The sequence below is a fragment of the Hyperoodon ampullatus genome, assembly GCF_949752795.1.
Source record: "Hyperoodon ampullatus genome assembly, chromosome: 13".
Taxonomy (NCBI): Eukaryota; Metazoa; Chordata; class Mammalia; order Artiodactyla; family Ziphiidae; genus Hyperoodon; species Hyperoodon ampullatus.
In genome coordinates, this window is record NC_136926.1 from 47,185,598 (window position 1) to 47,200,839 (window position 15,242).

The following is a 15,242-nucleotide window of genomic DNA, read 5'->3' on the forward strand; positions in this document are numbered from 1 at the left end:
ACAATTAAATTTCTTGGCTTCATTTCAGGCTTACCTAATACAAGTTGAGATAAAGAGCAGACCAAGTATTCCAAAATATTATACAATCTATTTCCTTTGTCTTTCAGATCCCCTCTAAGAAGAAGTTCAGAAGACAGGAAAGAGGAGATGTGCTATCAGAAGTTTAGTTTAGACCCATAGTTTATAGTTTAATCATTTAAAGTTATGTGTATCAATAAAACTCCTACATCAAAAACATCATATTCTTCACGATCCACAGGCTGGGTACAATACAGATTTCCATTGACTCTATCTATGAAAAACAGATTTAAAGGTTCTTGGTCAACTCCACGCCCACTTATTGAGTAGAAGACGGTATAGTTCTGTGCCGCGTCAGATTGAACCTAAGAGGAAAAAGCATATGTAAAAATTTTTTCATGAAAATGCTATTTTTAAATACAACTTATATGTTTATATATTTTTATTTTAAAGAGATGACTTTAATAATATAATAATCACCTTTGTCACTTCATCAACATGCAAAATGGTAATGAACAATGGTAATTTGGCAAAAGATTTTTTTAAACTGCTCAAATTTAATGAAAACAATGTTCAACATAAATAGTAGCCAAAGACAACCTCATATTAAGGCACAGTTTCCCATCTAGTGATTTGGAAAAGGTAGAAAAAAAACAATAATAACCACTGTGGACAGGGGTGAGGCAAACAGGGACTCTCATATACTGTTGAAAGGAATGCCAGTTGTAATGTTCCTTAGGGAGGGGAATTAACAAAAATTAAAAGAATGAGAATAAACAGGGAAGACTCTTCCCGGCAGAGGAAACAGGAAGTGCAAAACAACCAGACCAGGGTCGTTCCTGGAGTGTTCAAGGAGCAAGGAGGCCACTGTGGTTGGAATAGAGAGAACTAGGGGGAAAGGAAGTCGAGAGGAGGACGAATGCAGTAATAGGGCCACGGCATGTAAGAGATTCCAAGGATGCTGACTTCTGCTTGGAGTCAGACAGGGAGCCATTGGAGAATTTAGACAAGAGTAGTATCTGATTTATATTTTAGAAGGATAATTCTTGGTGCTCTGTTAAGATTAGACTTGGGTGGGCAGGTAAAGGAAGAAGCAGGAAGGCCATTTAGAAAGTTACTGCAAGAATTCAGGGGAGAGAGAACTGTTGTTAGACCAGGGTGGTAGCAATAGGGGTTGTGAGAAGTGGTTAGATTCTGGATATAATTTGAAGATACAGCCAACAGAATGTGCCAATTGGTTGGCTGCGTGGTGTGAAGACAGAAGTCAGGGATGACACTATGTCAGTGGGTACAAGTATCCCCTGATGTCTATTCTGCCTATCTTCCTTATTATTAGAATTTACAGTTGAGCACAAGATTGCCTGGAAGAAAGACTTTTCTCAGTCTCCCTTGCAATTAGGTATGACCACACGAAAAGGTCAGGTCAGTAGGGTGTGAGCAAAAATAACACATGCAGGGGCTTCCCTGGTGGCGCAGTGGTTGAGAGTCCACCTACCGATGCAGGGGACGTGGGTTCGTGCCCCGGTCCGGGAAGATCCCACATGCCACGGAGCGGCTGGGCCCGTGAGCCATGGCCACTGAGCCTGTGCGTCTGGAGCCTGTGCTCCGCAATGGGAGAGGCCACAACAGTGAGAGGCCCGTGTACCACAAAAAATATATATATAATAATAATAATACATGCAGGATCCAGACTGTACTCTAGAAAGTGGAGGAGTGTGTTCCCTCAATGGGACACAATGATGAGCCATCTTCAACCTGGAAGGATGGCCAAGCTTAAAAACGAAAGAAGCCTGGGCCCCTCGTGATTTCTCAAATTAGAATCTCTTTACCAGATCACACGTTGACATGAAAGGACTAAATCTCTGTCATGCTTTAGCCACTATGATTTGAGATCTTGGTAAAATGTGGCTATATCCTTATCCTGTTATAATACAGGAATTAAAATTTTAACTATAAAGAATGGATGGATATGGTAAATTGGGGCTCAACATCGATTTCACCTCCTTCTACTGTGTCCTCTCATAGTATGGATATTAGAAAGATTAAGATAAAAACAAACCAAAAACTCTCCCTTTTCCAGGGTCTCTTGAAATGAGAGTTCTGAATTAAAATACAGACAGTCAGGTGTGCTTCCATGAAATTTGGAAGCCATAAGGGAAATAGATGTCTCCTTTTTGCTGCTTCTACTGTTTTTGCTGGCACTTTGTGGTGTATTTTTTTTTCTTTTTTCCTGCAGCAGCAGAAGTTCTAGTGGTTTTTCACAGACTTTGTGGATGTTGAGAGACAGGATATAGATCAATCTTTTTGTGGACACTGATGGGAGCAGTTAGGATTGTTTTGGAGCTGCAGTTGGAGGAGCAGCTTCCTGCCTGTGGTGGTTCCTTGCCCAGTGCAGCTTCCTGACCATGGCAGTGGCACTTTGGCTCTAAAATGACTGGCTTCCCCATCATGAAGAAAGTAGTATGTCCCTTGGTTATAGACTCCGTGGGGTAACTAGGAGATTCGTTCCTGAAAATTCAACCTAAAGTTTGTTTCTTCAGCCTTCCCAACAATTCTGTAAACTGTTTAATACACTATAGTAAATCCCTCTGTTAATTCCTTAAAGAGAATTGTGCTCTCTACAGCTAAAACCTTACTGAATGGACTCTACTGCCCCAAGAACTGAAAGGATGGAGCTGCCATTAACTGAGAGGGGAGGATATTTTTTATAAGAAAACGCAAACATTTGATTTTTATACGTTAAGTTTGAAATGTCTACTGAAATTCCAGGTGGGAATATTAATTAGGCAGTTTGGGCTGGAGATATGAAGCCTTAAGTTTCCAATGTATAAAAAGTACTTAAAGCTATGAGGCTGGATGAGATCACCGAGAGAGTGAATATAAATAAACATTACACAAGGTTCATAGTCTGAGCCCTGGAGCTCTCCGAATTTAGAGACTGAGGGGTCAGGGTGGTGAGGGTTGGGAGGATGTGGGAACGAAGAAGAACCAGCAAAACATACTAAGAATGAGTGGCCAGTGAGAAAAGTGGGAAACTAGGTGAATGTTGTCCTAGAAGCGACGTGAAGGAGGAGGGACAGGCGAGTTAAATCAAATGGACACACGACAAGGAAATGAGGACTAGAAGTGGTGACTGGTTTAACAGTGCAAAGACCAAAAGTACCTCTGATCAGTATGAGTTTGGTAAACAGAAATCATTTCTTAATATGCTTTCACCAGTGCTTAAAGTACAATAATCTAAGAGAAGAAACAAGGGTCCAGAACTGGATAGAATTTTCTACAAGTGTGAAAGACACTGGAAGTATAGTTAAAAACATAAACAAGTAGGACACAGGTGGCACCATTGGTATTAAACATCAACCACAGTAATAGAAATTTAAGGAAAAAAGGCAAGCATGATGCCATAGCCTCACCTCAGTCATTATTTCCATTGTGTATATTCCATTTGGATCTTTATGAAAAGTAAACCTGACCCTGCTTAAAAATGACTTGTTTTTAGGAACAAGTTAAACTATCTAGCAGAGCACACCTGGCCAGTTCTGGGTGGACCCTACCTGCCTCTTCTGCCCCATCTCCCTGCTCCAAGCCCATCACACACAGGAAGACTAAGCTCTGTGAGCTCCTGCGAGGAGCCATGCTTGCTTGCACCTCTGTCCCCCTCTCTTCTTCCACAATGATTTACCTGCATGACACTCTCCCATCCTTCAAGCTTTAGCTCAGATGCCTCCCCCTCTAAGTCTTTTTTCTGTTTTTTACAGCATTTCAGCCCATGAATTCTCAAATCACCCCAACCCAGCCCCATCTCAGCACTCATCATGCAGTATTGCAATCATTTGCCTACTTCTATCTTCCTCACTAGACTCATAAAATACATGAGAGCAAAGGCCATGACTAAGTGTATTTCTAGCTTCAGTACTTAGAGCAGTGCCTTCCACAGGACAGGGTAGGTGCTCAATAGCTGGCTGCTAAGTGAATGAATAAACTAATAAAGATCATTTAATGGCTGTAGAGTCTTTCTCATATTATTATTATTAGTTTTTTAGTGATTTCCTAGTTTTTCTCATTATTAGCTTTTTAGTGATTTTCCCATTTTATGTACTTTTATGACTCTCCATGAATATCTTCAATCAAATCTGTTGATTTTTAAATGTTTAAAGAGTTATTAAAACCAGGACAAAACAGACTCTTGGAACTAATTTAGCAATCCCAATCAGAAGGAATGGAAAACCTACCTGTTGAAGGAACAAAGGGAAAGGGCCCAAGGAATTCTCTTGCATTGAGCAGGGGAGAGGCGCCCATCTCCTCTTGGAACGCCTGAGAACAGTCTCTTTAGTGTGTCTCTTCCTCAGTACCTGAATTTAGAGAAAGAAAATTAACAATAAACAAAAGCGTCACGGCCTACTTCATTGTAAAATAGTGGATGGACCATAAATCTAACACCTCTCTGGAGGCTCAGTGTCAGGAATTTCCATGCTGAAACTAAAGACCAGATAATAAGGTCTTCTTTGTGTTAGAAGGATAAGAAAGAATGTATCCAGATTTTAAAGGTTTCATGGGGCTTCCCTGGTGGCGCAGTGGTTGGGAGTCCGCCTGCCGATGCAGGGGATGCAGGTTCATGCCCCGGTCTGGGAGGATCCCACATGCCACGGAGCGGCTGGGCCCGTGAGCCATGGCCCCTGGGCCTGCGCGTCTGGAGCCTGTGCTGCGCGGCGGGAGAGGCCACAACAGTGAGAGGCCCGCGTACCGCAAAATAAATAAATTAATTAAAAAAAAATAACAAAGATTTCATGAACCAAAGAATTTCATTTCACATACTTTTCCAACACTGACCATACTTTCAGATTAGGAAAATTATCACTGTACTCTCAGTTCTTCCTGTTCCATCCCAAAATGCGATGGAGAACACATCCTCTTTCAGACAATCTATAGACAGCACTTACTTGTTCTTTCTGCTAAAACCTCATGCTCTCGGGTGAACTATAGTGAGATAATGCGTGTTCTTCATTGCCTGAACACTCTACCTGCACTGTCCAATATGGTAGCCACAAGCCACATGTGACTATTTAAACCAATTAGAATTAAATAAAATATAAATTCCATCCTTCAGTTGTATTAGCCACATGCTAAGTAGCAGTAGCCATTAATACTGGGTGACCATATCACACAGTGCAGATTACAGAACATTTCCATCACTGTAGAAAGTACTATTGGAGTTTTTAGTGATTTCCATCTAAGCAGTCATTTAAGCATTTAGATGACTTTTTCATTACTACACTTCACATCGATTAGTTGTAATCCAGTGAGTACTTTCACAACGGCATTCCTCATGACATGGAATTTAGAACTACAGTCAACAATCACTGAGTGGTGGCTAATACCATTCAGACGCATACATACTCCAGGATTTCCATCCTATTTTAACATCAGAATCACTGTGGCACTTGAAATCAACCTCTTATTCACTGCAAACTACTGCACTTAATATTAATTTAACATGTACCTATTGACTATGGGTCAGGTGTAAATGAGGCTATAAACACAAAAGGGATTGATTCATGCCCTTAAACAACTACAGGTAAATTGTTTGCATTAATAAAAAATTCCCAATGCTACAACAGAGGGATAACCAAACTGACACTGGCACACAAAAGCAAGGAGACTTTAGAGGTGGAGGAAACCTTCACAGAGGAGGTGTCATTTAGATTTAACAAAGTAAGATCCAATGTCTAACCAGTGTTGAAAAGGGAAGGGGAAAGAGGGAAGGGCGGAGGAAGGAAGGGAAAGCAAACAGAAGGAAGAGAAAAGATGAGGAAAATAAATCCTATTTTTTCTTTTGTCTTCTTTGCAACTTTTAATGAGAGTATTTAAATGAGAAGAAAAACATGCCTGAAAATATCAATGTACTTTGAATACCTTCTTCTGATGTTCCAGGAGCACAGGAATCTCTTTCTGTATCTGATTCTTTGAGTCAGAAAGCCATATGGTGAAAGATCTTTTCTCATCAGACAACACAACAGCATGGGTTGTGTATACTGACCCATCTTCTAGAACTCTGAAATCAGGATCACTGGATTGGATGTGGTCTGCAGATCCGAGGCACTCTTTCAAATTAACTGCAAGTAGGAATTTCCAAGTTGTAAAGTAAGAAACACATGCAAAAAGAAAAAAGTGTTAAAATAATTTATACAATCTTCAAAATCCTGAAGTGAAATGAAATGAACCAATCACTCTGCATTTATCAAATATCTTAACAAGACTCTTTACATGTATTTTTTAAAAGTGATAATACTTCCTCTGTTAAAAAAATGATAGTTCTGGATTGTATATTTGTATTAAATAAGGTGTTTTAAACCTTTACATGCTTCTAAGAGGCTTATGAAAATGATCTTCCTATTAAAGACGTCTGTGTGTTGCAATCATGACAAAGCTGAGCTACATGCCCGCCCACACACTTGGATAAACAAACAGAAAAGTTTTACTTAACAATATAGTCTGAGTCTTTTAAGATACACCTGTGTTAAGCCAGAAGTTACACACAAAGAGTGACAGAGTGTATGAGTTTGGCAAATAGTCAAGTAAGAAAAATCTTTAAATTCTTCCCACTAGCACTTTTCTGTCACATCCCCTGGACCCTCACCAACACCCCCGGGGCCCACAGTTCTCTTTGTGTTCCTGTTCCTTGCTTTCCCGGGCTCCCCAGTGAAATTCTATGTGGAATTTTCTCCTCCTGGGAATTTTCCCAAGTAAAAAGTCATAAAATATAAGTATCATACAAGTGTTTTGATACTTGTATCAAAAGTATCAAATCCATCCCATTCTTCCAATATCTGCTTTGACAGAAACCAAACTGATACATTAATACACACTTAAGTAATAATCACTTAAGTAATATCATCTCAAAAGATTCATGTTACCCATGTATAGTGTTTTCACTTTAATCCAAATCTGTCACAGATGGAAACGTTAAGTCAAAATGAAGTGAACATCTTTAGAAGTGATGACATATTTCTCTCGTGTTCACATTTTCAGCAGAGTGATAACCTCTGGTCTATTCCCCTGGAGGAACACCCCCGACTTCTCTTTACATCCTCCTTTCTTCCTTCCCAGAAATGGGACACTCTGTTGAAAATTAATGTGGCGTCTCTGGGAAAAGTTATATCTCTGAAAAAAAACATGATGCTTTCCTCCAATATTCTCTGTACCACAGGGAAAGTCCACCTGGGCAGAGCTTCCCAGCTGTTGGGAAAGTGTGAGGTTCCCTAACTTCTCAAGTGTGCAAATGGCTGATTAAGCTCAGTTTTGAATGGAATAGCTCACCTTGTTATATTTCTCACTGAAGCTATGGCATTGATAAAAATACTGCTCTGATTCTCTCAGGTCCTTACCTATATCTCTCCAGTGCTTAGAATCCTAGAGTAATGAAAGGGCTACATTCTACATGTAATTCTTTATGTAATTTTTACTGTTAAAACATAAGTGACTACAAAAGCATGGATTAGCACATGTTCATTAGAATCAATGACAGAATTCTATAGAGTTCTAAAGAACAGAACATATATTTTAAACTTGACTTGTATCTAATTATTGGTTCTGGCTAATTCCAAAAGATTGGATAACATGCTCTTTCCAGCATAAGTAAATTAAATTTCTGTTTTAAAAACACTGTTTTGGGCTTCCCTGGTGGCGCAGTGGTTGAGAGTCTGCCTGCCGATGCAGGGGACACGGGTTCGTGCCCCGGTCCGGGAAGATCCCACATGCCACGGAGCGGCTGAGCCCGTGAGCCATGGCCACTGAGCCTGCGCGTCCAGAGCCTGTGCTCCGCAACGGGAGAGGCCACAACTGTGTACTGCAAAAACAAAACAAAACAAAACACTGTTTTGAAATTGCTCACCTCTGCCAACCCCTTTGTCTGCCTCTAGTTTGGAAGGTATATGAAATATCACCTTTTTGCAAGCTTCACAAGCAAAACTGAAGACCTAGGAAAAAATGGTCACATTAATACAGTACAGAATAAAGAACTAAGTTTTAGATATGCAAGACATATAAGTCCTAGAGATCTACAGCTAGCAATACTGTATTGTATACTTAAAATTTTTGCTGAGAGTAAATCTTATGTTAAGTGTTCTTACCAAAAGAAAATAATAATAATATATAAAGAAGGTGAGAGGAAACTTGGAGGTAATGGATATGTTTATGGGATAGATGGTGATGATGTTCTCACGGGTACATACTTATCTCCAAGTTCATCACGTGGTGTACATTGAATATACACAGCTTTTTGTGTGTCCATTTCACCTCAATAACATAGTTTTTAAAAAAGAATAAAAACAAAGCCATATGATCATCTCAATAGATGCAAGCAATTAACAAAATCCAACGCCGACTTACAATTAAAAACTTTCAACAAACTAGGAATTCAAGAGATTTTGCTCAATGTGATAAAGGGCATCTATGAAAAACATCCTACTTAACAGAGAAAGACTGAATGCTTTCCTCTGACATAAAGAACAAGACAATGATGCCTACTCTCACCACCTCTATTCAACATTGTACTGGAGGTTCTAGCCAGGGCAATTACACACACACAAAAATAAAATTAAAGGCATCGGGGCTTCCCTGGTGGCGCAGTGGTTGAGAGTCCGCCTGCCGATGCAGGGGACACGGGTTCGTGCCCCGGTCCGGGGGTATCCCACATGTGCGGAGCGGCTGGGCCCGTGGGCCATGGCCACTGGGCCTGCGCATCTGGAGCCTGTGCTCCGCAACAGGAGAGGCCACAGCAGTGAGAGGACCGCATACAGCCAAAAAAAAAAAAAAAAAAAAAAATTAAAGGCATCCAGATTGGGAAATAAGAAATAATATAGTCTCTATTTTCAAATGATATGATCTTGTACATAGAAAATCCTAAGGAATCCACTAAAAACTATCAAAAAATAATAATAAGTGGTTTTAGCAAGGTTGCAGGATACAAGATCAACATACAAAAACCAATATATATATATACTAGCAATAAAAAAATCTGAAAACAAAATTAAGCAAACAATTCTATTCACAATAGATATCCCATCTTCAAAGATTAAAAGACGTATTCCCAAAATTCATCTAACAGATTCAGTGCACTCCCTATTTAAATCCCAAATAGCTTTTTTTGCAGAAATTAAAAATCAATCCTTGAGGAAATGCAAGGGACCCAAAGACCCAAATAAACTTGAAAAACAACAAAGTTGAAGGATTTCCCAATTTCAAAACTTACTACAAAAATACAATAATCAAGGCAGAGTGGTACTAGTGTCAGGACAAATATATAGATGAATGGAATGGAACTGAAATTCCATAAATAGGCCCTTACATATTTAAAAATACATTATTGGTTTTGTTTGCTGCCACTTATTTTAGTATTTCAAATATATGTCCACAAGTAAGATCAGCCTACTACTTTTCAACTTCATACCATCCTCGTAAAATGAGTTAGGGAGAGTTCCACTTTTTTCTGTTCTTTGAAACAACGTATATAAGGTAGAGATTATCGGTTCCATATAATTATGGAAAAATTCACCTATCCAGGTCTGGGCTTCATGGATATGACAGTGTGTGTATGTGGAGACATTTGGCTTCCAAGTCAGGGTCTTTATAAGTCTATTTACAGTTTGTATACCTCCTCGAGTCAATGTTGGTAATTTGTATCTTGTAGAAAATTGCCTATTTTGTCTCTTTTCAAATTAACTAGAATAATATATTAATATTATTATCTACTTTTTAAAACATCTGTCCTCTCCATAACTGTGCCTCTTTTTATTCCTAATATTGTCTTATCTGTGCCTTCTCTATTTTTCACTTGTTCAGTCATAGCAGGTTGGTCTATACTTTCAAACGATACCGTTTGGTTTTGCTAACCCTCTAAATTGCTTGTTTCTTTTTCCTTTAACTGTTCTTCATAAGATATATTCTAAGTACACGTGTATTTTAAGAAATAATAAAAGAAACACGAGGGCACTTACCTTCAAAGTTAAGAAATAAAACATTACTATTATTTTCAAAGTCCCTATATAACTCTCCCTAACTGCATTTTCTTCTTGACTTCAACCTCTCCAAATTCACGTAACCACTAACAAATGATATTTTTTTGTAAATCATTTACTTCCGCATTTCTGCTTAATTTTATCCCATGAGTATGTATCCCTAAAAAAGATTGGTTTGTTTTGCCAACTTTAGCCTTTAAATATATGTAGTCATATGCCAATTATATGCAACTTGATTTTTTTCCTCAATTATGTTTGTGAAATAGATACATGCTGAATATATGGCAGCAGCCCATTCATCTTCGTCACTGTATAGGACATCACTGGAAAGCAGGTACAATTAATTCATTAATATAAGGGATCGATATTGGAAAGGATGATATTCATATATAGATTTCAGTTATGCCATGTTTCCTGAATTATAAAGAAATTTGATACTATGTTTGTGGGGACTGGATATATTACTGAAAATAAAGTAAAAAAAATAAAATAAAATAAAACCACCATTAGATTAGCAATGATGAACTAATGACTTTTAAAGGTATTTTTAAAGTAACTTTTGTACAGATGAGTGCCCAACAAAAAAAAATACAACATACAAAAAATTTTTAAAGATTAATGAATTATGGATTGACTACTTGAGTTATAAAAGAATTTATTTTAATGAAGAACCCTCCAGGACAACTTTAAATATCTGACATAAAACTTAGAGTTGCGAGCAACTTTAAATTAAAATGTAACAAATTAAGTTTTAAAAAATGATAGTATAAAGTATTATCTACTCTAGTCTGGGAAGAATGAATTGCTTTGTTTCACTTTACAGTACTGTCCAAATTGTATTAATTGTATCATAGAAAGTTTATCATACAAATCATTAAATCCTGATAGAACTATCTAATGCCAAAGGGAGAGTGAAAACACAGGCATACCTGCCAGTGTTTCATTTTTGTGCTGTTGTTCAATTTTAGAGTGAATACGCAAGGCCAGCTTTCTAAAATAACAACTTTTCCAACAGAGGAAAAAGAAGCCAAAGAACAGAAATTTATAGAGTATCTGAAATATAAAGGAGATCTTGACTGAGCATATCGGTTACAGAATTTTCAATTCGTCGTTTCTCCTGTGGACACTTGCCATCTTCAAGATGGAAATCTTACATTTCAAGTTCTTACCCCCCTGAATTGTAGGATTTACCTTTCTGTATTCTCAAGTGCTTTGATGATTCTACTAAATTTCTTTCTAACTAAACTCTGTATGATGGGATTCTAGTTAAATGGAAAGCAGGATTAGCTGCAGGTCACCAGAGATGCCATATATGGGACGGCAACTGCCACAAGGATTACAACAGGGCCAAAAAATGTGCACAGCTTACATGTATTTAGTGACTCAGAGAGTGCTGCACCGTTTTGCTGTATCTCAATATGAACACCAATAATCTCCATTAAAGAAGGTAGGTGATAATGCACTGATATAAATATATATTACAACTCTGACTTCCTTAAGATCGTGGTTTTGAAATAAACTAGTTCGCATTTACTTCTTTTATTTGTCCTAAGCTTTTTCCCCACTAGTGCAAAAGATAATAGAAAGTATTATACGCACTTTTATTTTAAAAATTGAATATGTCAAATGTTATCAAGAACAATAATAACAAAAACGTCTGTTAAAGGAGTCACATTATTCTCAAATGCTATAAAGTCTGAAAAGATAGAATGCCCATTTGTCAACATAGGTTGCAGGCAGAATTTCACATACTCCAAGGGGAAAAGCATGTTATGTTATAAAGAAAAATACTATTTTAATTCCTTTTGAAGAGCCCTCTTAGCAAGTGATAGATTAACCATGTCCAAGTGCGTACCATTTATAATATATAATAGTAAATATAATTCCCAAAGTGGATTTGATATGGCAAACAATATTCAACACACATATAAAAGGATCTCATTATTTATAACAGGGCAGAAGACATCTGAGCAACTGAGCTAATGTGAATTAGTTTTCACCATTCCTAACAATTTTGCTACTTTAAAAGGAGAAACATTTTAAGAGATACTCAATGCTTTCAACAATAATGGGATGATCTGACACGTTTCTCTTCTAGTTTCCCCCTCTCCTTTCTTCCTTTTCTTTGTATATGTGTGTGGAAGGATGATTAGGAATTGTAGTTAATTGTAGCAGTTTGGAGTATACTGAGGAGAGAAAGGTGGGAAAGGGATGCAGATTCAGGAGAAAAGTGCAGAAGGGAAGATTCCACAACCTATGGGGCAGCTCAGTGGGAAAGCTAACACCTTAAAAGTCTCAGTTTTCTGTTGAAGAGCTCACTTCAAACAAGGAATTGTCTTTGAGAAATCCATTAAGGGATCCATAAAATGAAAACTGCGTTTCTAAAATGTTATGCCCTTAATATTATACTGAAAAGTGGAGAGTCCTAGGAGTCAAAAGGAAATACAGACATAGGATGGTCAACAGAAGTCTTATTTATCCGTCTGGACAGAAATTGAAGTTGTCTGTAAACTGGGGATTGCAGGTGAAAGAAATTATTCTATATACACTCTCTAGTATTCAAGTCTCCAGATAGACCATTTAATCTAAACTTTAGGAAATTCTTTAAAAAATTAATCCTAAAGGAAGTCATACACTAAAGCTGATGCTATCTCTGTTTAGATGTACAGGCACCTTCCTGCCTTGCCGCGCCCCAGTACTCCCACCACCACACCCCGCCACCCGGACAGCTCCTCGCATTCCACGCCCTCCCCTCCAGCGAATACACAAGAAATCTTGAGAACACAGCACGTCCGCTGTTTTCTTCTCCCCATTCCGGGATTCCTTTCGCAGGGAAAACACAAAATGCTAAATTCACGCTTTTAAACATATTAGCTGGAAACACTTTCAAAGATATCACAAAAGGGCACACTTTGAGAGCAGTTCCCACTTGTAAAGAGTCATTTCATCAGCTCATTTTGTTGGAACAGCCGCCTGACAGGTCGACGCCCTCATCTGTACAATTCCTTGTCCATAAATATATCTTAGATCATAACTACTAAACCATTATTCATAACTCGATGATTCAAAGAGAGGTCAAAGCTTGCACCCACACGCCCTGCTTGGGGGCAGAGAGCAGCAAGAATCCAAGTAGCCAGAGTCGACCTGCTCCCGAGCCAGGCTGGTCCTCTCGCCACCGGACCAAGCGCGGGGCAGTCGGGAGTTCGCAGCTTCTTTCCAGACAACTCTTGAGCGCAGCCGTGGTCTCCCCCGCAGCTCCGCGTAATCGCACAGAGTTCCCGATTTTTCGCTTTGTGTCTCGCGAGTTCTCCGAGACTTGTCCGTACCTTCCTCTCGGGGTGGAGCTCATCTTGGGTCTCAGGTTTCCTGGGCACAGAAGACCCCAGGCTGGGCTCTGGGCTTGCGCAGTCCTGCCTGGAGTCGGACAAAGAACCACCTAATCCCACGCCTCTCCCAACACTCCTCTCAGCCTGATTCTATCCCCTCTGCCCCACCCCACTCCCCCATCACACCGCCGAACCAATCCCCATCCCTAATCGAGCCGCACGCCCTCGCGCCCCAGGTACACTCCGGGTGGCCAGCTGGGGTGGACCGCTCCGGTGAGCTGCTTCAACGGAGGCAAAACCTGGAAGCCGTTTTTCAGAGGTAACTCAACGCCGGGACTCAGGGGCACCGCTCCAACCCCTCCTCTCACCAGCGTCCCCATCCCAGGGGACCCTTGGGTAGGGGGTCAGCCCCTGTAACTCACTCAGGGATCCTCCAAAACCTAACCCAACACTCTTCTTCGCTCTCTACCCAAACCCACCCCAACCATCATCACCAGCCCTAGGAACCAAAAAAGGAGCGCGAACCCCAAGCCGGCCCACTCGCCACGGAGCACGAGAGAGCTCAGCGAAGCGAGAGCCCATCCCGTAATTCAAACAATCGAACAAGTCCGAAACAAAACCCTCAGTCCGGAACTGACTGAGGACTCGTTTCCCATCCTCATCCCTCAGACCCCGAATCTGGCTCGTCTGTGCCCCGCCTGCCCCCACCCCCAAGATGGAGCTGAGCCGCGGATGTCACCTTTCGGTCGGCTTCGCCCCCACCGCTCCCCGTGCAGGACCAGGGCCCATTCGCCCCCCTGCCGCATCCCGGCTCCGGGTAGGTGGTCGCGCCCCACCCCGCCCGGGCTCCACTCACCACAAGGGTCAGCAGTAGCTGCCTGCAGAGGGCTCCGCGCAGGGAGCTCTGGGGCCCGGCGGCGGCCATCGGGGCGCGGGGCCGGAGAGGAGGACGCAGGCACCGGGCGGGACGTAAGAGACCAGAGCCCGCCGAGGTGCAGCGGCGCGGAGGTGCACTTCTTTCAGCTGCTCGTTTCGTCGCCCGGGCCTTTATCAGGCTTGCCTGCCCGAGAGCGTTTTCACTCCTGAGACAGGATTGGACTCGGGAGACGCCGAGCCGCCCCTCCTCGTTTTTTCTCTCAAGTTTTATCACCGCGAGAGCCTCTGGGGAACTGCTCAAGCCTGCCCTTAGGCTTCTCGGAGGCCGCGCCGGGTGCTCGCTCGCGGGAAAGCTGTCCAGGCCACCCCCTCTCTACCAGCTCTCCCACGCCCCTCCCCCCACCTGGCTGCCACGCCTTTCGCCCAAAGTTCAGTGGGGTCTTCCTCGCAGACAATGCTTAGCGCGTTCCTACTGCGGAGCCCAAAACCGCCTGAAGGGATCCCTGCCCCAACACGGGCGCTCCTGGGTGCCAGCAACACCCTTGTCATTGGGCCAGCGGATCCTCCCTTCAACATCTGATCAAATGCTGGGCAAAGTCTCCTGGTTAATGCAAAATATATGTATTCTACCCAAATTTGACTCACACGATAAGATAAAGGACGGGAGGGGAAATTATCCCAAGAGGAATGAATAAGTTGACACTTGTTATACCAGAAATTAAAAGCAAATAAAGGAAATTCTGATATCTTACCATTTTCACGCACCCAAAATATGAGGGATTACACTCAAAGCTTTCATTTCCTGCCAATCTTGTGGTCTTATCTGAGTCTTCTAAGAATTTGTTCTTCTTATATGAAATTATTGATTTGAGTAATTACCTGGTAATTGTACTAAGATGCAATTTTTCAGTTTGTGGTAAAAGAAAAATCTACCACACAAAAGCTTCTAGTCTAAAATGAAGCTTCCAGATTCAATATCATTCGACAAATGTTTATCACTGCCCAG

At 40.9% G+C, this 15,242-nt stretch overlaps 1 protein-coding gene across 1 annotated transcript in view; it reads right to left on the minus strand.

Moving 5' to 3' along the window:
• DSC3 (desmocollin 3) overlaps positions 1-14,923 on the minus strand; it is a 39,941-nt gene extending 25,018 nt beyond the window's left edge. Inside the window, exons 1-5 of the mRNA XM_079716969.1 lie at positions 14,217-14,923; positions 7,910-7,994; positions 5,932-6,131; positions 4,251-4,370; positions 228-383 (exon numbers count right to left, since the gene is read on the minus strand). Of these exons, the coding sequence (XP_079573095.1) occupies positions 228-383; positions 4,251-4,370; positions 5,932-6,131; positions 7,910-7,994; positions 14,217-14,285 (630 nt within the window). The 5' untranslated portion in view covers positions 14,286-14,923. The remainder of the gene's footprint in view (positions 1-227; positions 384-4,250; positions 4,371-5,931; positions 6,132-7,909; positions 7,995-14,216) is intronic.
• Positions 14,924-15,242: the final 319 nt, after the last annotated feature.